The 27,076-nt window shown below is 42.8% G+C and overlaps 1 protein-coding gene and 1 long non-coding RNA gene across 2 annotated transcripts in view; one reads left to right on the plus strand and one right to left on the minus strand.

Annotated features, from left to right (window-relative positions):
* ETNPPL (ethanolamine-phosphate phospho-lyase) overlaps positions 1 to 10,469 on the plus strand; it is a 47,649-nt gene extending 37,180 nt beyond the window's left edge. The window contains exons 10-13 of the mRNA XM_073640946.1: positions 1,142 to 1,231; positions 5,950 to 6,080; positions 8,533 to 8,597; positions 9,772 to 10,469. Of these exons, the coding sequence (XP_073497047.1) occupies positions 1,142 to 1,231; positions 5,950 to 6,080; positions 8,533 to 8,597; positions 9,772 to 9,879 (394 nt within the window). The 3' untranslated portion in view covers positions 9,880 to 10,469. The remainder of the gene's footprint in view (positions 1 to 1,141; positions 1,232 to 5,949; positions 6,081 to 8,532; positions 8,598 to 9,771) is intronic.
* LOC141154668 (uncharacterized) overlaps positions 1 to 27,076 on the minus strand; it is a 62,996-nt gene that overhangs the window by 16,098 nt on the left and 19,822 nt on the right. The gene's annotated exons all lie outside the window — the stretch shown is intronic.

The raw sequence follows: 27,076 nt of genomic DNA on the forward strand, positions 1-27,076 counted from the left end.
CCTCTGCCTGAGGCTCCTCTATCTGGAGAACAAACAGACCAGGCATTTGAATACAAATTGCTGATCCTTATTTCCCCCCTCCATATATGTTGAGGGAGAGTCCTCAGGCCACCATCCACATTAGGTGTCCCCCAGAAATTCCACAGAAATTGGCAGGTTTGGCCTTCTTTAATCTAATGTGTATGGGATCTTTAGACTAAATCTTTGCACAGTTATTAGCTATAAGTAACCCAGTCTGCTTTGAAATATATAACAAATGGATATGATCATTAAAGCTAAGGACATTTTAGATCATGAGTCTCATTATGTCCATTTATGTCGTGAACTTTAATTCAGTATTACAAGAGGTTATCTGTTTACATGTATATTTATAACATAATTATTTATATATTTATTATACAAACCCCAATTCCAAAAAAGTTGGGACGTTGTGTAAAATGTAAAGAAAACAAGAATGCAATGATTGAAATATTTTGTTCACAAAAGAACATAGAACAAATATCAGAAGTGGAAAGTTAGACGTATTTCTGTCTCATCTGAAAAAAATAACACATATATAAATTGATGGCAACAGCACATCTCAAAAAAGCTGAAACGGTTCACAAAACTGGAAAAGTAAGTGGTACTATTGAAAACAGATGGATAATCAATTTTCAACTAAATCACTGTCCTGTGGTCAGATGTGTCAAAATTGGAAATTCTTTATGGAAATCATGGAGAAAAAGGAAAAGAAAAATGTCTATCTTACAACTTCTGGTCTGTGTTTTATGTTCTGTTGTGAATAAAACATGGCTATTAGAGATTTCCAAATCATTGCATTCTTGTTTTCTTTTCATTTTATGCAGCGTCCCAACTTTTTTGGAATTGGGGTTGAAAATAAATAAAACCCCAATTCCAAAAAAGTTGGGATGCTATAAAATTATATACAATTGCTTATAATGCTAAATAAGTTCACACTTTCTATAGAATGTACTGTATTATACAATATCAACTACATCCATGCCCATTAATAACATGTACAACACTTTAATCACCCTAGATTTGTACAGAGCAAAGCAATTTGTATTTACTTCATATTTACAATGCATATTACCTTTATGTACTGTAAAAATATACTAAAATATCATCTCAATTCTTTCAGAGGTGTTGGCTTATTCGTTGGTGTAGATCTGGTTAGAGACCGACAGCTGAGGACTCCTGCTACAGCAGAGGCCCAGCACATCATATATAAGTAAGTATTTCATTGATTGTTTAACCGTGAGACAAGTCCGTGCCAAGTAAAAGTATCACGATTCCACCACTCTCAGTGTTCGAGTGACGCTGTGAATGACAGCTCTGCTGCCCTATGGGATTAAGGGCTGGCTGAGCTGTCAGGATTGTGAGTAAGTCTCCCGCCCAATCTGAGGCAGAGGGGTGAGTATTGTGATTGACAGCTCAGCCGTCCTGTCTGGCTGGTTCTGTAGGATCTCCTCCAGATGTCATCTATTGTGGGTGATTACAGGGCTATTCAGCACTCTGACAATTGTCAGATCATTACCAATAGTAGCTTTGCTCAAATGGTGTGTGTGTGTCTGATCTGTGCTCTGAGTTGTATTCTGATCTCCATTGCTGACCTTGGATTTATCTTTGACCATCCGTTTGACTTACCCCTTTGTCTTGATCCGCTACCGTCCTGATATTTTTACCTCAAACGGTTTTCTGACCACGTTTTTGTCTTTTCCCATTGTCTATTGCGAGCCCTCTTGGTACTGACCTCAGATCTCTTGACTATCCTGTCTCGCGGTAAGTCCGTGAGTAGTGACTAGCAACACAAAAAGTTTATAAAAAAGGAACACTTTTCAAGTAAAGGGCTCCTTAAACATTGGATTAAAGTATATTGCTGGTTACATGATTGCTTAACGAAAGAACACTTAACAAATTATTGTAATGCCAACACAACTATACACATTTTACTTCAGAGAGGTCATTATGGATTTTCACCAGTTAACAAATGAACAATATTTCTGTAAATATTCTTTCAATTTAAGATTGTTCATGGATGAACGATCTTTCATTTGTACAACTTTTGGCCAAAAATATTAAACATAGTGGACTTCATTTCAAAAGCTTTTACCCGGTAAATGACCGTTTTGCTTGAAATTGATAATTTTCATCAACTATAATCTAATGTGTATGGGGGTTTGATATTTTATATTTGTGTATCTTACAGGGAGCTTTGAGGACAAGCTCAGAGATTCTTGGAACATTTTAAAATGTTATAGCCAATGGATTGTGTTTTAATATTTCTCTTTCTGTAATGGAGTATGTTTGCCATTTAAAAGGAACCTTATAGCTAATACATGCTGCCGGCAGGCAGCATGTATCAGGCACCAGCTGTACGACTTCAACAGGTATGTTTGACTTTGAAATGCTGCGGCTTTCCAGAGAAAAACATACTTTAAAAGTCGTCTGGGACCGAGCTGCATTGGAGACTAGGCAGACATGTGGGTCCCCAGCACCTTCTCCCTGCCCGCTCTTCATGAGTGACAGGACTCTCACTATGTGCATGTACATGGACCTGTCACTGAAGGAGAGTTGGAGGGGAGATGTCACCGGAGACCTACCTGTCCGACTTCCATGCGACTTGGTCCTCGGTGGTTTTTCAAGTATGTTTTTCTCTGGTACAGCATTTCAGAGTCAAAAATATATAGCTGAAATCATACGGCCAGTGTCTGATACATGTGCAACCCGTAGACCGGGCAGCATGTACCAGCTATCAGGTACCCTTTATAAAATATTAGGAAATCTCTATAGGGCTTACACATTTTAATAAGCACGTTTATACTACATAATATTTCATCCTTAGGCTACATTCACTCATCCATATCTCACGATCCAAGCCCAAGACGTGATGCATGGACTTTCCTTGGGTCTCCTGACCCAAACTTCACAGCTTCATGTATGTCTATGAAGTTATCAAGTTCAGGTCCTCCGGAGAGTTTGAGCATTATGGTCCATGCTCAGACCATGAGACACGAATGTGTCAATGTAGCCTTATACATGCTGAATCATGTTACAGCTAACAACTAGACAAACCTAGTTTTAAAGATTTCAGCGTCTTTATCAATACAGCAAATCTATATTTACACACTCCAGTTTTATTACATTCCACATTTATCACACCACTAACGATTCCTATTGTTACAGTGGCTGTTACGGCTACTGTATCTACATACTATGAATGACACAATTGGTCCCATGACAATAGGCAGATGACAACAATTCAGTAATCAGTTGTTGTCTGAGAAAACCTGGCAAAGAGTTTAATCTCCCTGCAGTGACGCTACAGGAAAGATTATTCATTACAGAGTGCCCATTCAAATCAATGGGCTGTCTATATAATACAGGACAGGACAGGTCCTCGAGAGTGACAGACTTTCATTGCAACTGTGCTGCACACTAATCACACTAGTCATCAACTATTAATTCTGATTACCAATAGAGCAACCCAAAATGTGTGCTCTTAAACAAAATGATAATTCAACCACTTAAACAGGTATGAAATAGAAATAATCCCTATAAAAAATCATACATGTAGTATAGATGTTAGTGGTTTAGTTGTCTAAAAAAATTGTATGCACAAAAGGGGTCTTTGGTGCACCCTTGTCGTGACCAAGGACTCAGGGCACCATTATTCTCACTCTATATGCAGGCTAAGCATAATGACATATATTAATTAAGAGCACCCAAACAAGTGCTGCCTGACCTCAACCAGCGTCTTGGAACCTCCATAGTGACACTGTATGGGCCCAGCCATGCTAAGTGTCAGTATGCGCTCTTGGGGAGCAAACATAGACACTGTAGGAGTGGCACATTGCTGGGTTCCTGCAGTGTCGGTGTCCTCCAACTCCTGTCTACACACAGCACTTGGTACTGTACTGCAGACATGAAGCAGCCATAAGAGTGTACACTGACACTGAAAACAGCTGGGCTCCTACAATGTCACAAAGTCAAAGCTTGAGTTCAAACAGCACTCGCTTGGGTGTAGTCAATCAAGATATGACCAAGTGCACAGTATGCAAATTGAGGGGGCTTAATGGTGCAACACGCCCTTGGCCACACCAAGGGTGCACTAAAATTCCCTAAATTACACACAAAATAAACCACTAAAATTTATAATACAGGTATGATGTTTATAGGGGTTAACAAGGAACCCCTACTGAGCAGCCGTTATTACCTCCAGTGGCCGGACGTAAAAAGTATACCGAGTAGAACACCACAATTCATCACACTTTTTAGTAGTGACTGCTGCCGATTACTGCAGATTGGCTACTATTGAGGAGAATAGGAGTAGATTTGCGGTGTCATGTAGTAGCCAAAAAGCTGTGTGTGAAGCTGTTGTGCTCTACTGTGTACACTAAACAGTGTGTGAAGCTGTTGTGCTCTACTGTGTACACTAAACAGTGTGTGAAGCTGTTGTGCTCTACTGTGTACACTAAACAGTGTGTGAAGCTGTTGTGCTCTACTGTGTACACTAAACTGTTTGTGAAGCTGTTGTGCTCTACTGTGTACACTAAACTGTTTGTGAAGCTGTTGTGCTCTACTGTGTACACTAAACTGTTTGTGAAGCTGTTGTGCTCTACTGTGTACACTAAACAGTTTGTGAAGCTGTTGTGCTCTACTGTGTACACTAAACAGTATGTGAAGCTGTTGTGCTCTACTGTGTACACTAAACTGTTTGTGAAGCTGTTGTGCTCTACTGTGTACACTAAACTGTTTGTGAAGCTGTTGTGCTCTACTGTGTACACTAAACAGTTTGTGAAGCTGTTGTGCTCTACTGTGTACACTAAACTGTTTGTGAAGCTGTTGTGCTCTACTGTGTACACTAAACAGTGTGTGAAGCTGTTGTGCTCTACTGTGTACACTAAACAGTATGTGAAGCTGTTGTGCTCTACTGTGTACACTAAACTGTTTGTGAAGCTGTTGTGCTCTACTGTGTACACTAAACAGTGTGTGAAGCTGTTGTGCTCTACTGTGTACACTAAACAGTATGTGAAGCTGTTGTGCTCTACTGTGTACACTAAACTGTTTGTGAAGCTGTTGTGCTCTACTGTGTACACTAAACTGTTTGTGAAGCTGTTGTGCTCTACTGTGTACACTAAACAGTTTGTGAAGCTGTTGTGCTCTACTGTGTACACTAAACTGTTTGTGAAGCTGTTGTGCTCTACTGTGTACACTAAACAGTTTGTGAAGCTGTTGTGCTCTACTGTGTACACTAAACAGTTTGTGAAGCTGTTGTGCTCTACTGTGTACACTAAACTGTTTGTGAAGCTGTTGTGCTCTACTGTGTACACTAAACAGTGTGTGAAGCTGTTGTGCTCTACTGTGTACACTAAACAGTGTGTGAAGCTGTTGTGCTCTACTGTGTACACTAAACAGTGTGTGAAGCTGTTGTGCTCTACTGTGTACACTAAACAATGTGTGGAGCTGTTGTGCTCTACTGTGTACACTAAACAATGTGTGGAGCTGTTGTGCTCTACTGTGTACACTAAACAATGTGTGGAGCTGTTGTGCTCTACTGTGTACACTAAACAATGTGTGGAGCTGTTGTGCTCTATTGTGTACACTAAACAATGTGTGGAGCTGTTGTGCTCTATTGTGTGCAGTCTTTACATCCGGCCACCGGAAATGATAACGGCTGGACCCCCAATGATCTGATATCGTTAACTTATCCGAAGGATAGGTCTTCAATATAAAAGCAGTAGAGGACCTCTTTGAGTACACAACTCAAGATAGCCTATAACTATAGGACACTGCATTTTTCTTGTTTTACCTGGAAGCTATTTTAAGATAATTCATTACAATTGTTTCTACCTCTTTATTTGTTCTGAATGTTTTATGGTTAAACATTTATGGAAAATTAAGTATGACATAAAAGAAATGAAACGTAAACATTTCTGTATATTGTAGGTTGAAAGAAAAACATATTCTTCTGAGTGCAGATGGTCCCCATAGAAATGTTCTTAAATTTAAGCCTCCGATGTGCTTTACAAAGGAAGATGCTAAGATGGTGGTGGATATTATAGATGAACTACTTACTGGTAAGGACATGGCAAGAGAATATTTTGTAATGTCAAACCTCTATAAAGGAAATATTCCATTCAAAATTATACCTGGGGAGAGACAGCTTCCCAAAGCACTGAGAAGGAATGTTTGAATTGAAAGGTATAAAATGTTCACCGAAATGTATCAAAATTAGTGATGCTCATTACTCGAGATTTACAAGCATGCTCGGGTGTTTTCCGAGTATTTTCAGTGTGCTTGAAAGTTATGTTTTAGTCATGCCGTGCTCATGATTTGCGACTGTTTGACAGCTTTAATACATGTGAGGAATGCCTATTTCTTAGGCATTCCTCAAATGTATTAAAGCTGTCAAACAGTCGCAAATCATGAGCACGGAGTGACTAAAACATAACACCTGAGCACTCTGAAGATACTCGGCGAGCGCCCTAGCATGCTCGCCGAAAGGGTTAACAGAACATACTCGCTCATCACTAATCAAAATGCATTACACACATAAAGACTGAAACATACATTTGCTTATGTAGCCACACAACATATTAGAATACATTTTATAAACATTTCAATCTATTCTGCTTCTGGGTAATTTAGGAGAAATGACAAACAATGCAGCCAGCAAGTCGGTAGGAAACTGCCTGGTAGTCTACAGTTAATACTAAATCTATTTACAAAGGCTAAAAGATCACAGCCAAGAAAAAAAGGGTCATGAATAGAGAAGGTTCATGGTCTCTTATCTATGATAAGGTGACCGTATTATACATGGGAAACAGCAAATTGCTCAATACTGACAGATAGCTGACACTGCTGTATACCGCAATGTACGGGAGTCGGAGACTGCACTTGTGTTGTTTACATCTATAATACTTCCATATCTCAGTGCTGCGTCTGTGCACGTCAGTAAAGATAAAGTGTACTGCCTTGGATACTGGCAATATGTGCAGCTATCAGCAATGAACAAGGTTAGACAGATTGCATTGGCATTTTCTGTGTCAGGGATTGTCAATAATTGTTTCAGAATTTCTTATTAAGTGTAGTGTAAGGGCAGACAAAAAAACACAGAATAAAGGGTCCCATACACATTAGACCAGTGGTGCACATCTTTTTCTGGTCCAAGGGCCACACTGTCATATTGACCTACTTCAAGGGCCGCAGTTAAAGGGGTATTACCTTTTGAGAGGTTTATGACATGTCAAAAGTGCAGGTCTAAGAGATGCAGGTTCCACTACCAGGACTTTCACATATCTGGAGAAAGAGGGTGCTCATCTCCTCCAATCAGTAGGGTGAGACCCTGCACACAAGTAACTTTTTCTATTGAAGACTATGGTTGTTGTAGTAGCTAGCCGCATTTCACAATTCCCTTAAAATAGAATAGTACAAGTTTCATGTATAGGGAATCACCTCACTAACTTACATATTCCTTTCTAGAGTGCTAAACAGAGTTTAAGGAACCCTAGTTTACTGATGTATGGAGGACCCAGCTATGGGCACACAGTGCTCTGTACCTGCTTACCCGTCCCTGCTCCTGAGCAGTGTGCTACCCTCTTCCCCTCTGACATGGAAAGTACTGTGTACAGAACGCTCAGGGCCACACAAAATGGCAAGGAGGGCTGCAAGTGGCCCCTGGGCTGCGGGCTGTGCACCCCTGCATTAGACTAATGTTGGCTGAACCAGCTGATATCGACGGGTTCGGCCAACGGTGCAATGTGTACAGGGGTGCCAGCCGACTGATGGCTGGGAGAGGTGTTGATTGTTTTCAGCCTGCCTATTGCATTTGGGTATGTGCACACAATCCTTTCTGGCAGCGCTTTGAACGCAGTATACTCTATGCTGCGTCCAAATCGCTGCACGCAGGTGAATCCACATGTGTTCATTGAAGCATGCAGATTCACCGCATCCTATATATTACAGTGATAGAATTTCTCTTGCGGAGACTAGCGACTCTGCAAGAGAAATTGACATTCTGCGGTCTGTGAAGACACGCCGCATGTCCGTCTCCGCGAGTAAGCCGCAGGAGCAAATTTCTTGAAATCCCATGCACTATGCTGTAACATCTGACCGCTGCGGATTACATGCAGCTCAAGTGCGCTGCGTCCAATCCGCAGCCATTCCTGACCATGTGCACATACCCTTATTCTCCCTGAGATAAGCCACAGATTGCAGATGGCGCAGTGACATCACTGCACTGCACCACCTGCTCTGTGTGCAGGGAGAAAAGGATTCAGTCACTTAGATTAGATGAGTACAATTTTTTTGTGTGGGGTGGCACCAGTGTCGGACTGGGAAGCCAAGGGCCCACTAGTAACCATCTCCAGGGCCCCACTCCAAGGAAACTTCCTTTTGGTTGGATTTGCCTTAAGTCCAGAAATTTATGAACCACCATCATTGCAAATCAATAACATTCTGAAGTACATTATAATTATATAATGTAAAACACTGGTGACAAAATAACATCTTATACTTGTTTCCTTACAGCTTTTGAAGAAGCAATAGGAACAAAACTAGTCGTAACGAATGAACAGTCTGGAAACAAAAGAAAAGTAAGTTGCTAGTCTTGCTGATTTTTACCATTGTATCATTACAACAACTTAAACATCATTGGAGGAGAATTCCTATGAAGGCAAAATTCACATCACATTTGAACCTACGACATTTTATGGTTACAATTATCATCTGTTTTATTTATATAGCACTAAATTTGTCATTCAAATGAATTTTTGCCGGAATCAAGTACTACAGTGTCCATAGACATGTCATTTTTATAAGTGGATCACATCATTTTACAGGGGATTCACAGAAATTCTCATTCCTATAATTCCTTGCTTATGTCCCAGAGTCTGCTATTGTTGTAAAGAAGGAACAAACACATAGAACTTTAATCTGCCCTAACCTTCGATCCTCTATCCTATCTAGAGAAAAGCAGTGCCAGAGATGTCTGTGAAAATGCCTCTTGGCCAGCCTTAAAAAACACATTACATTTGACAAAACCACACAGACTCAAGGCAGGATGTTTCTTAAAGCGCGCCTGTCAGCAGGATTGTGCTCAGTAAACTACATACACTGTCAGGTGGGCGACATTACACTGATTAATATGATAACTTGGTTCTTGTGTAATCTTTATTTTCAGCTTGGAGATAATATTATGCTCGTGCTCCGGGCGGCCTGTGGGGGGCGCTCTATCTGGTGCTCTGCTTATATATTCATCTGTATGCTCTTATGCCTTCACTGACCGGCCTTCTATTTTACATAATGCATCTAGTAGTGAGGGGCTAGGTAAAATAGGAGGCAGCTCAGTGAAGGCACAGTGAGCTGTCATAAGAGCATACAGATGAATATATAAGCAGAGCACCAGATAGACCGCCCCCCACAGGCCACCATGGAGCACGAGCATATCATTATCTCCAAACTGAAAGTAAATATTACACAAGAACCACAGGACGGATTTCATCAACCAAGGTATCATTTTAATCAGTGTAATGTCACCCACCTGACAATGTCTGTATTTTACTGAGCCCAATCCTGCTGACAGGTGCACTTTAAAGTGAGAAGAAATGACAGTATTCTGAGGAAACCGATACAAATTATGATAGTTGGCATAAGCTCATTTCCAGTAATGTCATAATATTGCTCCGAGCAGAAAGCTATCCACTAGTATGTAAGGTCATTTGCCATAGATGTGTAACCCTCACCTTCATAAAGTTTTTCTCTTTACAGGACGCACATGAGAACTCTAACAATTTACAAGGCAATGTTTGCAGAACCCAAGAAAGTGGATTACACTCAGAAAACCATGCAGTCAGCAACAAAAGAATAAGAACATAAACCAGATGCCAGATTCCTTTGCCGTTTTTAATGCTTCCAATATTGCGATGAAATGCCAGTGTATGGATGGGTAATGGTAGAAAGGCATGGTTCTACCGTGATCTGTATTGTATGTGTGCCTGCAATTTCAATATATCTTATTGGAATGAAAACTATATCCATGTTTTAATGGCTTAAACATATAACACAATTTCACATATTTCTGGCTTAGGGACAGTACATTGTGAAAGTGCAATGCCATCAAATAACCTTTTCATACATATTGCCAAGTTACAATATTTCATCATGTTATCAGGTTTTGCAAATTAATGTGCTGAATTCTTAATTTAGCTATCGTGGTATTTGTACATCTATTTCACAATCCAAAGTCTAACCAATAAATCATGCAATTGTGTAATAGGAACAAACGTTCACTTAAAGTGGAGAACAAATGACGGTACTGTAAAGTTCATGTAATCGTATGGAGACTTATTGGTGATAGGCTTAACCTAATGTATTGGATAATGATACAATATAATGATAATACTGTACTGTAACGTTTCACTATTACTTATGGTAATATCAATAAACTATTTCATTTACCAGTTTAATTATTTATTAGATGTGTATTTTTTATTTATGTATCTACAGCCGTGCTTGAAAAGTTTGTTTGTTAGTAAAAAATATTAGACTTTGCCATTTTTTTAAATGATGAAATTGATCCAATATCACCATCTGTGAGTGGCAAAAGTATGTGAACCTTTGCTTTCAGTATCTGGTGCGACCCCTTATGCAGCAATAACTGCATCTAAATATTTCCGGTAATTATTGATTAGTCTGGCACATCAGCATTTTAGCCCATTCATTTCTACAAAAAAACTCCAATTTTGTTATGTTGGTGGGTTTTCTCCCATGAACTGTTTCACAACAATTCTATAGGATTAAGATTGGGGCTTTGACTTGGCCATTCCAAAACTTTACCTTTATTCTTCTTTTACTATTCTTTTGAAGTACGACTTGTGGTGCATTGGGTCATTGTCTTGCTGTGTGACCTATGTTCTCTTGACTTTCAGGACAGATGTCTTGACATTTTTCTTTAGAATTTGCTAATAAAATTCAGAATTCATTGTTCCATCAATGATGGCCAGCCACCCTAGCACAAAGGCAGCAAAACGGGCCGAAACCATGATATTACACTGTTTCACAGATGTTATGAGGTTTTTATGCAGTAGTGCCTGGGAAGGGGGATTAAAACATAACACTTTTCATTCCAACTAAAAAGCTTTATTTTTGTATCATCTGTTCACAAAATGTTATTCTAATAACCCTTTGACTTGTCTAAGTGATCTTTAGTAAACTGAAAATAGGCAGAAAGGTTCTTTTTGGAGTGCATTTTAGTTCTCATTTCAATCCTGCCATGCACACCATTGTTGTTCGGTGTCCTACTGATGGTTGACTCATGAACATTACCATTAGCTAATGTGAGAGAGGACTTTAGATGCTTAGAGGTAGCCTTGGGTTCCTTTGTGACTTCTCAAACTATTATATTCCATGCTCTTGGAGTGATCTTTGCAGGTCGATAATTCCTAGGGAGGGTAAAAATGGTCTTCAGTAGAGATGAGAGAATATATTCCAGTGTAATTATATTCTACCTGAATGTTACAAAAATGTGGAGTTTTTGTAATTCGCTTCCACATGGATTTGGCAAAATGTTGACCATCATCCGCCATTTTTCTAAATTGTAAAGAGCCATCAAGAGTTAAAAATAACAAACTTATATTCACCTTACTGCTCACTTCTAAGACCCCTCCTCTCCTCACAGTCACAGCCTCCTACCCTCCAGTTCTTTAGGAGGAATGTGAAGCGCTCAGCAGCCTTTTAGGCAGCATACTGTATTATGTCTGAGTTGCCATCATCTAGTCTGTGGTTAGGGTTATCTCAGCTCACGCAGGGACTGTGGGGACAGGATCTCTAGTCTGTACAGGAGCATGTAGGGTTAGTTGCAGTTTTTAGTGTGTTACCTATTTTTCCCGAGTGAGTTGCTACACTATCATAACAATTTGGTTCTCTATTTCTTCTTTTTCTGTGTGAAGATCTGATGTCATTTTAGATCAAATTCATGTGTAAATATGGAAAATTCTAGAGGGTTTACAAACTTTTAAATGCCAATGTATTTCTAAACTGTAAAGAAGTTTACAAGGAACCAGCAGGATTATTATAAACGGATCTGTCTAAATCTAAATAAGTGCTTATGAATTATATCACAGACGATGATCAAAGCATTATTTCTTATTCCAGTTGCTTCTGTTAGAAATTGTTTTCATCTGTATTGTGGCTTCTTTTATAATGAAGCCACAACAGTTTTCTGAATTCATCACATGAAAGATCCCAATGACGCCTAAGGGACCTTATGGACTTATATTAGGGTCTGTCAGAGTTAAATCAAGGTTTCCATCACTGTGACATCATGAACATTACTGCAAGCTGTGCAGCTGAACAAATGTTTATTATACTGATGTGAACAGAGTCTTAGGTAAGTACCATATACTAAAATAGAAAAAAACACAATCACTTATCATAATCGCTTTTGGAGCCATATTCTGTAAAGCAGAGCAAAGCCTCATGCACATGACTGTGTGCACTTCAGCTGTAATCTGGTGTGCAATATAGAAGAGTATCACAGTCAACTGGGTGTCATATATGGCAGCATATTCCCCACAAGAACGACTAAAAAAACTGTTTTCTAGATGAAAATATGGTTGAGATATGGGATCACCTACCTCCATGTCCCTAGTGAAGTGTGTTACCATTGTATTGGATGTGGAACCAAATATAGTTGTCTGCAAGAACCTTAATAGGTTGATTGAAACAGCAGTGGGCCTATGACAAATTCTATAACATAAAAAGACTGTCTCTTCTGTATTTTTACACTTTGGTATCTTAGCGAGTAATTTTTCACTCCAGGTAATGTTACTATTTAATTAAAGAATAAAACAAAGGAGTACTAATTGTATTATATTTCCATATTCTTCTTTTAATTTCTGTACTTTTGCACTTCTTCACGTCTTGCCAAGTGACTTCCTCGCTGTCCTGACATGAACTGCCCATAAGCACAAATGTCTTTTTATACTGTTTATTTTTGTGTGGTTAGGTACAGTTCTTGGATCCTCTTCTGACTGGCATTAGTTCAAGCTATGATTCATTTTAGGCTGCTGTTGAGCTGTGCTAGCAATATTAAGCCATGCATGGGTGAAAAAGACTGTGAGGTTGAGTTCACATGAGTTTTTAGTGAGTTCTTGACACGGTGTATTTTCGCTGCACTAAAAAACACAGCATGTTACAGTTCCAGCAAAATGGATGGGATTTATAAAAAATCACATGCCCACTGTGCTTCTTTGTATGCTGCATAAACCGACCTGTGATGCGTGTTTGAAATTGGCAACATGTGAGTTTTTCTTAAAGGAGTTGTCCGGTCCAAATCAATAAGTCTGCTGTCACTCTAAGTGATTGCAGACTTATGAATCCCCCCAGCGCGCGCTGTACGATGTGGGGATTCACCAGTTTCTGACCCGATAACAGAGGATATGTATGAGTTATACATACTCCCGACCAGGGCCCGGCTAGTGAGTGTGGCCTCACTCCATACACTTGTATGGAATGAGACCGCGCCCCGTCTAGTGACGTGACTGTGCAGTGGGTGTGGCCTACTAGAGAGTGCGGCCTTGCTCCAAATAAGTGTATGGCAGCGAGGCTGCGCCCACCGGCCGGGAGTATGTGTAACTCATATATATCCAGAGTGACTGCAGACTTATCGATTTGGACCAGACAACCCCTTTAAGAGTATGATGAGTTTAATGTGTGGATTTTCACCATAGAATTGCATTAGATGCATGATGCATTAGATAGTCTGAGCTTTGGATCAAGGAGCTTTGCGGAAAAGTGTATCAATAATAGGTGGCAATAGCTAGATAAACAGGATGGGCTTAGAAATGGCTTCTGATGGATGGGTGTAATAGTTGCATGTTTTGGGCTCGCTCACATGAGCATATACATTGGACAAGCTCTATCCGATGTTTTATCAGGTAGCACTCAGACCAATGTTATTCTATGGGGCAGTGCAGATCAGCAGAGATCTTTTGTAGATTCAGTATGAGAAAAAATAACAGCATGCTGTGAGTGGCTCTGCATATAGGATGGTACGCAGCCATTCAAGTCTATGGGTACGTGGAAAACATCGGTCTGCTCTCGAATGCACTCACACAATGGAGAAGAATGACAAATCTCGTTCTCCATTTTATCCTCACCTGTGCTTAGATTCTCTGATCTAAGACAATCGGATCACACTAAGCTGACACTAGGCTCAAACTAAAATGCAAATGCAAGGTTTTTTCGTGTGACAGTGTTAGGTTGAGACCACAAGTGATTAGGTGAGCCTTAGAGAGTCAGCCTCAACACATGTGAGGATTCCCTAACAAACAGGCAATCTCTGCATGTGCTGTGGCTGACTAACAGTCATATATCATGCAGACCCAGGGACTCGAACTTAATATACGAGCACGCCGAAGATACTCGGAAAGCACCCGAGCGTGCTCTGCGAAAGGATTAAACGAACACGCTTGGTCATCACTAGTGAGGAGCAATGGTGGCCTAAGGGTGCTCCAAAGCCGATTTCTAAGGTTTATGTGGTCTCGACTCTCTGCATTTATATGACTCTGAATCGCCCAGGGGGATATATGGGGGCGACTCGGTACCTGGGCCTTTACCTTCTTGGCAGGATATCACTGCAGTCGGCTCCAGGGCCCATACCCTGGGGTCACTCTTTAAAAGTGGTTTTAGTGTACAGTTTGTCTCGTGACGCGACCTGTGGTTTCCGGTAATGGTTACCGGCGCTGCTGCAGACCTCCGGGGGTGATGGGATGGCAGCTGGGATGTTTCTGCTCCCCACAGACGGAGCGAGCCCCCGGGGCAGGGTTGATGGATGAGATGCAGGGCATTGTAACGTTGGAGGGATGATGGCGCAGCGGCAATAACCGACAGAGACAGTGGAGTGCAGTCATCCTATTTTACTCACAGTTCTTTCTAGATTCCTCGGTACACTGTACAGGTTACCGCTTCCCGCGTCGCGCTGCGTTCACCAAACAGGGGTTCAGAAGTCCCTCTGGCAATTTGAGAGTACTTATCGGGACCCCCTTTTCTATATGTGTTCCTTTCCTCAGCCGACTTTCCGTGCTGGGTCTTCTCCCTCCTGCCCAGCGCTTCCCCACACAAAGTCCCGATAGGGTGCTCTGAAGTCCCTCTGGGCAACCTGGAGTTCCCGGACCTACTTGCTGCCCTCCTCGGCGACTAGGGTGAGGCTGTGGCAACTGCACCATAAAAGTCAGAAGCCTCCGGTTTCCTAGCCGAGACCTAAAGTGACACGACTAGCCCAGGGACCGGTTCCCTTCTTGCAGCCTGGTCCCTCCGACACTTGACAGATAAGAGCGTACGGGTGGCTTCCTGCTCCTTCCGTACCCCTGGGACCCCTTCAGCTACCGGAGCCTTTCTCCTCTGCTCCCCTCCTCTTCTCTCCTCTGCTGGGCCTCATTCACTAGGCCCACTCTAGAGCAGAGCTCCTGCAGAGCACCCGCTCCACTCACTAGAGTAGGAACTCTCCCCTACTCACTGCACACTTCTCCCTTCTAACTAAGATGGATCCCCTATTTATACTCCTAACCAATGCTCCCCTAAACTCCTTCCTCCACCCACACCCACTACTTGGTTCCCCCTCACTCTGGTCCCCCCCCACTCCAGCCAGGGACAGGGCACAGCAGAACACAGTGCATCTTGCCCTTCCAGTCGGCCTGGAGCAGTGTAGTGTTGGATGCAGGTGTTGGGGTCCCGGGCTGTACCCTTTCCTTACCAGAGCGTGAGGCACCACCAATTGTAGTACCTCTGTGGCGACTGAACCCTCAGGGGCGCCACAACTCCACATCCCCTCCCCTCTTCTTGACCCATTACTATAGTAGGCTCCTTGATAGACGCTATCACAGTCAGAAGGAAGGGTTTGTGGACCCTTATAAAGCAAAGAGCCAAGAGGACTTCACCTTTACCTCTAGAGCAATTGCAGGAAAAGTGCGCACTGGATTTAAACGTAATTTTTTTTATTAATGCTGCAGCTAAAACACAACAGTAAGGTTTGAAACATCTACAAGTCTCTTATCTAACATTATCTGCTGCTCTGTAGAGTCAAAACTGCGATAGACTCCATTGTACCAGAATCAAGGGTTTTCGCTAACTTTTGGTTCTGGCTCCTCCAGTATTTCCTTTATAAGCAAATAGTTCAAATATGATTCATTGTACACTCGGGTGGTAAAGATGCAAAAATTCATTTATTAATACAAAAATAAAGAAATGGAAATATCAAACAGTGAAGCATGGGATTTCCAAAGAGGACAGTCTTTGATAGATGCAAAAATTCCAAAGGAGTTTATTTTGAGCAGTCCTTTACTTCAGCAAAAGAAAGTAACAATCCACATTTTGCTCAACATAGGCCTTTGACATAAGGCTGTTGCAGCTCCATTTAACATGAACATAAAACAAGACCTCACAACTATCCACATTGATTGCTGTTAATTGTGACTAGTGTTGAGCGATACCTTCCGATATCAGGAAATATCGTATCGGATTGGATCGGGCCGATACCCAAAAAGTATCGGATATCGCCGATTCCGATACCGGAAACCAATGCAAGTCAATGGGACACAAATATCGGAATGAAAATAAACCCTTTCTTTCCTTGTAGGTTAATTCTACATGAAGTAAAACAACTAAGAATAATGTAGAATGACATGAAAAGCCGGCAATTCATCAGCGGCATACACCAGTACCCGACAATTTACAACAGAAAGAATAGAGCTTCACACATAGATTAGGTAGATAGGACCATGTCAGTCACATATATATGAAGTACAGTGACAGTGTTGCTTACTGTACTTGTCATTTAGTGTAAAGGATTTATTTTAAAAAATATTAGTGTTTTCGTGCACCGTCTCTTTAAAAAAGCCGGCCGGCAATTCAGCAGCGGTACCCGACAATTTATAACAGACAGAATAGAGCTTCACACATAGATTAGATAGATAGAAACATGTCAGTCACATATATATGAAGTACAGTGACAGTGTTGGTTACTGTACTTGTCATTTAGTGTAAAGGATTTATTTAAAAAAATATTAGTGTTTTCGTGCACCGTCTCTTTAAAAAAGCCGGCCGGCAATTCAGCATCTGTACCCGACAATTTAGAATAGAAAGAATAGAGAATCACACATAGATTAGATAGATAGAAACATGTCAGTCACATATATATGAAGTACAGTGACAGTGTTGATTACTGTACTTGTCATTTAGTGTTAAAATAAAGGATTTATTTAAAAAAAAATTGGCGTGGGGTTCCCCTTAATTTTAGTCTCTAGCGGAGGTTAAGCAGACAGCTGGGGCAAATGTTTGAAGCCTGGGAAGGGGGTAATACCCACGGAGCTTCCCAGGCAACTAATATCAGCCCCCAGCTGAATACCTAGCCTTTACTAGCTATTAAAATGGGGGAACCCCCCCCAAAAAAATAACGTGGGGTCCCCCCTAATTTAATAGCTAGCAAAGGCTAGGCAGACAGCTGGGGGCTGATTTTAATAGCCCAGGAAGGGTTCCATGAATATTGGCCCCCTCCCAGGCTAGAAACACCAGCCATCAGCCGCCCCAGAAATGGCGCATCCATAGGATGCGCCAATTCTGGCACTTAGCCTCGCTCTTCCCACTGCCCTGTAGCGGTGGCAGTGGGGTAATAGGGCTGGGGTTGATGTCAGCTTATAATGCCAGCTGACATCAAGCCCAGGTTAGTAATGGAGAGGCGTCTATAAGACACCCCCATTACTAACCCCATAGTCAAAGTTAAAGAAAAACACAAACACCCAGAATAAAGTCTTTTAATTGAAATAAACACACAATTCTTTATTGTTCTAAATTAAACCATACTTACCATCACGCCCATTCCAGCTGAAGCCAACGATCTCCTGCAATAAAAGAAAAATAATAAAGCAACCTCATCCTTACCTTTCCATGGTTCCCACGACAGCTTCAGCTCTGCTACATCGAGATGACAGGCTGGACCACAGCAGAAAGCTGCCATCCAGCCTGTCATCCCGCAGACACTGAGAAGCGCAGGCATGCTTGCGCTCCTCAGTGTCTCTCTGTGACGTCATCCAGATGAGCCGAGTTCATGTCCAATGAACTCAGCTCACCTCATGCACGTCACTGACAGCGTGGGAAAATTCTCCTGCACTCAGCGCTTCAGCGTGAGAATTCTCCCACGCTGTCAGTGACATACATGAGGTGAGGTCATGTCCAATGAACTCAGCTCACCTCATGCACGTCACTGACAGCGTGAGAAAATTCTCACGCTGAAGTGCTGAGTGCAGGAGAATTTTCCCACGCTGTCAGTGACGTGCATGAGGTGAGCTGAGTTCATTGGACATGACCTCGGCTCATCTTTATGCCGTCACAGCCAGACACTGAAGAGTGGAAGCATGCCTGCGCTTCTCAGTGTCTGCGGGATGATAGGCTGGATGGCAGCGTTCTGCTGCGGTCCAGCCTGTCATCTCGATGTAGCAGAGCTGAAGCTGTCGTGGGAGCCATGGAAAGGTAAGGATGAGGTTGCTTTATTATTTTACTTTTATTGCAGGAGATCGTTGGCTTCAGCTGGAATGGGCGTGACGGTAAGTATGGTTTAATTTAGAACAATAAAGAATTGTGTGTTTATTTCAATTAAAGGACTTTATTCTGGGTGTTGTGTTTTTTTAAATACTTTACTAGAAATTCATGGTGGTCATGTCTAATATTGGCGTGACCCCATAAATTTCGGGCTTAGGGCCAGCTGATAATGCCAAGCTGGCCTTAACCCCTTTATTACCCAGTGAGCCACCGCACCAGGGCCCTGGATGAGTTGGGTACAGCGCCAGAAGATGGCGCTTCTATGAACGCGCCATTTTCCGGGGCGGCTGCGGACTGCAATTTGCAGCGGGGGTGGCCCAGAAAGTTTGGGTCTCCCTGCGCTGCGGATTCCAGCCCCCAGCTGCCTAGTTGTACCTGGCTGGGCACAAAAATAGAGCGAAGCCCCACGCATTTTTTTTTTTAATTATTTCATGAAATTCATGGAATAATTAAGAAAAAAAGGGCTTCCCTATATTGTTGTGTTCAACCAGGTACAAATAGGCAGCTGGTGGTTGGGGGCAGCCCATTCCTGCCTGCTGTACCTGGCTGGACACAAATATAGTGCGAAGCCCCACGTCAATTTTTTTTTAATTATTTCATGAAATAATTTTTTTAAAAAAGGGCTTCCCTATATTGTTGTGTCCGGCCAGGTACAAATAGGCAGCTGGTGGTTGGGGGCAGCCTGTTCCTGCCTGCTGTACCTGGCTGGACACAAATATAGGGTGAAGCCCCACATCAATTTTTTTTTAAATAAATCCTTTATTTTAACACTAAATGACATTTGAGTAGTTAATAAAGATGCAGTCCCTAAATTATTATTTATTTTTTAATTAATTTTTCCCAAAACTTTTGACGTGGGCTTCGCCATATTTTTGTATGCCAGCCAGGTACAGCATCCAGCTTCTATGAACGCGCCATTTTCCGGGGTGGCTGCGGACTGCAATTTTCAGCGGGGGGGGGGGCAGAAAGCTTGGGCCTCCCTGCGCTGCAGATTCCATCCCCCAGCTGCCTAGTTGTACCTGGCTGGACACAAAAATAGGGAGAAGCTTCACGTATTTTTTTTTTAAAATTATTTCATGAAATTCATGAAATAATTAAGAAAAAAAGGGCTTCCCTATATTGTTGTGTCCAACCAGGTACAAATAGGCAGCTGGTGGTTGGGGGCAGCCCGTTCCTGCCTGCTGTACCTGGCTGGACACAAATATAGTGCGAAGCCCCACGTCAATTTTTTTTTAATTATTTCAGGAAATTCATGAAATAATTAAAAAAAATTGATGTGGGGCTTCGCCCTATATTTGTGTCCAGTCAGGTACAGCAGGCAGGAACGGGCTGCCCCCAACCACCAGCTGCCTATTTGTACCTAGCCGGACACAACAATATAGGGAAGCCCTTTTTTTCTTAATTATTCCATGAATTTCATGAATTTAAAAAAAAAATACGTGGAGCTTCGCCCTATTTTTGTGTCCAGCCAGGTACAACTAGGCAGCTGGGGGCTGGAATCTGCAGCGCAGGGAGGCCCAAGCTTTCTGGGCCCCACCCGCTGCAAATTGCAGTCCGCAGCCGCCCCGGAAAATGGCGCGTTCATAGAAGCGCCATCTTCTGGCGCTGTACCCAACTCATCCAGGGCCCTGGTGCGGTGGCTCACTGGGTAATAAAGGGGTTAAGGCCAGCTTGGCATTATCAGCTGGCCCTAAGCCCGAAATTCATGGGGTCACGCCAATATTAGACATGACCACCATGAATTTCTAGTAAAGTATTTAAAAAAAACACAAACACCCAGAATAAAGTCCTTTAATTGAAATAAACACACAATTCTTCATTGTTCTAAATTAAACCATACTTACAGTCACACCCATTCCAGCTGAAGCCAACGATCTCCTGCAATAAAAGTAAAATAATAAAGCAACCTCATCCTTACCTTTCCATGGTTCCCACGACAGCTTCAGCTCTGCTACATCGAGATGACTGGCTGGACCGCAGCAGAACGCTGCCATCCAGCCTGTCATCCCGCAGACACTGAGAAGCGCAGGCATGCTTGCGCTCCTCAGTGTCTGGCTGTGACGGCATCCAGATGAGCCGAGGTCATGTCCAATGAACTTAGCTCACTTCATGCACGTCACTGACAGCGTGGGAAAATTCTCACGCTGAAGCGCTGAGTGCAGGCTTTTAAATAGCAGGATCAGGCTGATGGGAACTACTGCTCCCATCTAGCTGATCCTGCTGGCACGAGTGGACGGGGGACAGACATAGGCCGATGGGAGTAGTAGTGTCACATCGGCCTATGTCTGCCTGCACGCACAGACACCGCACACACCCCGCACAGACACCCCGCACAGACACCCGCAGACACAACCCGCACACACACCCCGCACACACACTAATCATGACCGTTCTGATGGTCTGGGAGGTGAGGCTGACATGTACGGCCGTGGGAAAGTTCATGTGAGTTCATGCAGTCAAGCATGAACTCACATGAACCCTCTGAGGGCACCGCGGCTACTTCAAATGAACAGCTGATCGGCATCATCTGATACCTCAGCTGTTCATTTGAAATAACCGGCGGGAAAGCGCAGCACAGAACGGGAAAGCCGGCGGTGAAGTCTTTTCACTGCCGACTTCCCCGCCCGGGTCCTTCGCTCCTTGGTGCTGCGCTCCCCGCCCGGTCCTAACTTACGATCAGGATGGGAGGTGGCGAGGGGAGCGGAGGATCGGGGTGGGAGGCTGCGGGGAAGCAGTATGGGGCTGAGTGATTGTTTAAAAGCCGGCGGCTTTTTACCGCGCGCCGGCTTTTAAACAATCAGGAGAATTCTCCCCCGCTGGGATGGCATTCTGATGACAGGCTGGATCGCGCTGCCATCCAACTTGTCATCCTTCACAGACACTGCAGAGCGCAGGCATTATGGGAACTTCCGATTCCGGTATTCGATATTGTAAAAGTATCGGAATTAAGTATCGGAATTCCGATACCGCGAATATTGGCCGATACCCGATATTACAGTATCGGAATGCTCAACACTAATTGTGACCCTTTTATACATATGAAAACTCCCACAATTCTTTGCAGTATTCACTATATAACACCAGAAGGCTCCTGGCCTGATTCCTATAATGTCGGAGCAGACACACCCTGCTGCCCCTGGACTAGTGCAGGTAAGTGAATTTGTTCCATATTAACACTATTTAAACAGATTGTTATACATATAAAATTTCCTTGGTATTGGTACATTGTTCCTAGCTGCATTAGGTGTCCAGCCTAATAGGAAAAGTAGGAGATAAGACGCATTCACACAGAAGCTGTCAGACTAGAAAAAGTCATGTACCACTACCAGGTTTAAAAACATAAAAAACATTCTACTTCTTCACATTCCTCCCTCCTTAAGAGGAAGCTTGCCCTTCCTCAGACAGCTTTTACTTCAGCACCATACCTAGATAAATGATTTGCATTCTGGTGCTCCTTCCCTGATCAATATTTTATTTGAAACTTAAATGGCTATAACGCTAAATACCATGTTAGAATTCTGGCATTTTTGTGTTTCATGGTATGGATCCAGGTAAGAGGATGGTGATCTGTTACTAAGGTGAACTCTCTTCCTAATAAATAGTAACACAATGCCTCTAAAGCCCACTTAATTGCTAGTCCTTCCTTCTCTATAGTGGAGTATTTTTGTTCACAAGGAAAGAATTTTCTACTTAAATAAAGAATTGGGTGTTCTTCACCATTAACCTCTTAGCTAAGGACTGCACCAAGTCCAACTTCTGACGCATCCGTCTGTACAATAAATGGGTTGTCAAAGTTTGGGCTTTGCAGAACAGGCTCTTTACACAAAAATTATTTTATTTGCTTAAAAGCTATTTCACATTCTTTTGTCCATACAACATCCTCTTTCTTGTTCTTTTTAGTTAGGTCAGTTAGGGGAGCAGCTACCTCAGCAAAGTCTGGAAGTCTGTTAGTACCCAACAAGACCCAAAAAAGATCGGACTTCTTTTTTTGTAGTTGGAATACCAGCATATTTGATGGCTTGTACTTTGGAAATTTCTGGCCTCACCTTACCATTGCCCACAATAAATCCAAGGTACTTTGTTTCTTTAAATCCCAAAGCACATTTATGTGGATTAGTGGTGAAACCAGCCTTCTCAATTTCATCTATCACTTTTCTTAAGGGATATAAATGGTCTTTCCATGACTGCTAAAAATTATAACATCGTCTAGATAAGCAGCACTGTACTCAATATGATCTTTTAAGAGTAGGTCCATAGCTCTCTGAAAAGGAGCTGGAGCACCATGAAGACCAAATGGCATATTTTTGAACTGATACAAACCACTAGGCATCACTAAAGCAGTTTTTTCCTTTGACTTCTCTTCAAGGGGTATTTACCAATAACCCTTACACAAATCTAGGGCAGAGATATAAGCTGCTCTTTCCAGTTTATCAATTAGGTCATCAATGCAAGGCATAGGGTAACTGTCAAAATGGGATATAGCATTAATTTTACGAAAATCTATACAAAATCGTATTGTTCCATCTTTCTTCCCAAACATCACTACAGGTGAAGACCAAGGACTTTTTGATGGTTCAATGACACCCAGTCTCAGCATTTCCTTAACTTCATTTTCTGCTATGTTCCTTAATTTTTCTGGTATTCGATAAGGTTTTTGTCTAATTGGAGCATGATTTCCAGTATCTTTTTCATGACAAATTAAAGACACACAGCCTGGTTGACTATCGAAAACATGTGAACTTGACCTAATAAGATTTCTCAAGTCACCATGTTGCTCCTCTGATAGCGTTGGATTCAAGATTACATCTGACCACTTTGCAGAATTGTTCAAAAAATTATACATTTCTTCCGACATATCTTCTGAAGACTCTGCAACAATAGTACAAGCGATGTTACTTTCTGCGCTACGCTTTGGTTCAAGCCAACATTTCAATAAATTAACATGATAAACTTTGCTTCTTGTTTTTTTATCTGGCGTTTCAATTTCAAAGTCTACAGGTCCAGTTTGTGTAACAATCTTATAAGGCCCTTGCCACCTTGCCATCAATTTATTTTCACTGCTAGGAAGTAAGAGTAGAACCTTATCCCCTACTTGAATATCGCTTTAAGATAATTTCTTTAACCAAATCATAGTTATTTGCATCCTATATATTCATGTGGCTATATGCTAGTGTAGCGCCCCGAGGGCTCGGCCGCTACAGGGGTATTGCACCTCTGCCAGAGGTGTGGTATTTTACTCCCAGGTAAGGATGGAGTATGGACCAGGGCTCAGTTAGCTGCATACAGCACACACACCCCATTTCCGAGGGACAGCTCAACGGTGCTCCCACTAGACATAAGTGCAGGCACGACCGACTATGTCCCTGCCTGGAGTGGGGAGGGGGGGTGGAACATCCAGTGCTGTAGGGGCAGATAGGGGTTGGTTCCTGAGCGTAGGCAGGAGCCCATTGGTTGCTGGTCACCTGGGCTCATGGTCAGAGGGAGGTATAAAAGGTGGGCACCATCTTAGTTCGTTCAGTCAGTTCAGCCAGAGGAGAAGACAGGGAGTAGAGGCTCTGTAGGAGCTCTACTCCAGGAGGGCCTAGTGAGAGGCCGAGGAGGAGGTGAAGGGGAGCTGGGATTTTGGCTCATCTCAGCTCCAAGAGAACGGAACAGAAAGGAACAGAAAGGAACAGAGAAAGAGAAGGAGAGACAGAGAAACAGAAGGGCTCAGGAACAAGAAGGTGGAAGGGACCCTAAGAACCCACGAGAATCCAGGGTGCAGGGTCAGGCAGATTAAGGGTACCGGATCCCAAGTTGGTGGAGGAGAAACAACCCTCAGCCAAAGACCGGTCGTCGTGATCATCTATTGGTGCGACACCTCATCAAATCTGCTAGGAAGGCACCATATAGGACAGCGGAGGACGGGGCCCACGTTTAACCGCACAAGTCCGCGGCAGCCGGACAAAAGTGGGTCACTGGTGAGGCAGGCCAGAAAGGATTAAAGGGGGTCCTGTGCCATGCTCTTGACTGCTTGGGAGTTGACCGAGCCCCACACCTGGTGGACGCAGCACGGCTCGGGCGGTCACTGCCGACGGAAGTGACCCGGGACAAACGAACTGTGAGTAAAGACCCTGGACTGTAACTTGTTGTCCGTGTGCTCCTTCGCGCCTCCAGCACTACCGGTACTGGGACTCTCACCACCATCACTCCCACCATCCACTACACTGCCCTGGGGCCGCACTCTTTCCGTGGGGAGTCACACCATCCCAGCTGCATACATCCTCAGCCCCAGCGGACTGCCTTGCAGCGGCGGTTCCTAATAGCCGCAATCCACGGGTGGCGTAGTCGGACATTATCTAAAGTGCATAGCAGACTACCATTGGTCTGACCACCCTGAGCCGCGGGACCGGGCCGCCACTACTACTACCCCCATCGTTCCCCTATCGCCCGGATCCGCGTGCCCCACGGCCCAGGGGGCGAGTCACTAGCTGGGCTTGCCCAGCGAGATATGGTGCCAGTATCACTACCCACTGCTCCTTAGGCCACTGACAGGTACTTGTAATCCTCTCAAATGTCGTTAAATATGCTTCAACATCATCTTGTGGAGAAAGTCTTGTCATGCGAGGGTCTTTCCAAGTTGACACAGTTGCAGGTGTAGGATGAGGAGGTGGCAATGTCTGCTGTTCCCGTTTTAGAGTTTGGGACAATTCCCTCCAGCGTTCATCCTGACGTCACAACTCTTCATTATGTCTCCTGGCTTCTTCCACTTCTTTGTTCAGTTTGAATCTACTGAACATCTAGCCATTTCATAAGATCTGCAATGCTCTGCGGTAAAGCCTTTTCAGATAGCTCAGTAGCACTTGGATCTTCTGCAGCACCAGCAGCTCCATGCAGCTCTGCGTCATCATCACTTTGTGTTGTTTCTCTAACTTTAGGTCTGGCACCTTGACTTTCCATACCTTTGAGCTTTTTTGCAGCAGTTTGCTTAGGAGTTACAGTTTCTTTTGGTTTAATACACCAGGAACGGGTCTTGTACATAACTCCTTATATTTGCTTTAAATGTGAGTACTTGGAGCAATACTCAAAAAATAATCCCACTTCTGACACCATATGTGAAGCATGGGATTTCCAAAGAGGACAGTCTTTGATAGATGCAAAAATTCCAAAGGAGTTTATCTTGAGCAGTCCTTTACTTCAGCAAAAGAAAGTAACAATCCACATTTTGCTCAACATAGGCCTTTGACATAAGGCTGTTGCAGCTCCATTTAACATGAACATAAAACAAGACCTCACAACTATCCACATTGATTGCTGTTAATTGTGACCCTTTTATACATATGAAAACTCCCACAATTCTTTGCAGTATTCACTATATAACACCAGAAGGCTCCTGGCCTGATTCCTATAATGTCGGAGCAGACACACCCTGCTGCCCCTGGACTAGTGCAGGTAAGTGAATTTGTTCCATATTAACACTATTTAAACAGATTGTTATACATATAAAATTTCCTTGGTATTGGTACATTGTTCCTAGCTGCATTAGGTGTCCAGCCTAATAGGAAAAGTAGGAGATAAGACGCATTCATACTGAAGCTGTCAGACTAGAAAAAGTCATGTACCACTACCAGGTTTAAAAACATAAAAAACATTCTACTTCTTCACACAAACCAATTGTGAATGGCGACAGTACAAGGCTTTTCGGCCTATTAGCTGGCCTTAATCATTTTGGTCGCTATTGTGAATTGGTTTGTAGGCAGATCAGAATTAAATAGAAGGCAATGGTGGAAGATCCACAGGGTAGGCGACTTGTACTTGTCCCATATACAAGTAGGGCTATGAAGGCATTATATGATAAGTAGCACCTGGGTTCAGTAGGTCAAGGAGAACCAGCGTCCTGTCATTGAGGGGGTAGTTAGAGCGGCGTTCCCGCACCTTGCTGCTTCCATTTCTTTATTAATAAATACATTTTTGCATCTTTACCACCCGAGTGTGCAATGAATCATATTTGAACCATTGACAGGGCAGCCCATGCCCATTTCATCTGCACCTCACCCGTGACAGAGTGCACGCCAATCATCTCCTCTTTTGTAAGCAAATAGTCAATCCACCTCTGTTACTAAATGGTTTGAGACATCAGCTATACAACTTATTGTATGCAAAGATTTGAAAAACCCAGATTTTACATAGCTGGGGTCATTTATCTTGGCCAGCAGAACGGAACAGTGTGAAATAATACCAATGTGCCAGTGTCAACAGAATGTTACACAACTGACAAGACAAGCCAAGAAAAAATCTGCAAGTTCAACACAAGAGTTTTAGAAAGAGGATTGGTCACTACTGTCTTAACATGGATCTGCTATGGGTTATCACTTTGTACTATTTGGGGAACCTATCATTAGATTTTTGATGCCCAAAGCAGAGCCTGGTGATTGCAGCCAGGGATGCTGCAGCATTTCAGAGAAAACATAGTTTTAAAAAAGGGGACTATATGGAGAGA

Source organism: Phyllobates terribilis, unplaced genomic scaffold (genome assembly GCF_046119375.1).
Source record: "Phyllobates terribilis strain yellow unplaced genomic scaffold, ASM4611937v1 Scaffold_1__5_contigs__length_1240528914, whole genome shotgun sequence".
Lineage (NCBI taxonomy): Eukaryota > Metazoa > Chordata > Amphibia > Anura > Dendrobatidae > Phyllobates > Phyllobates terribilis.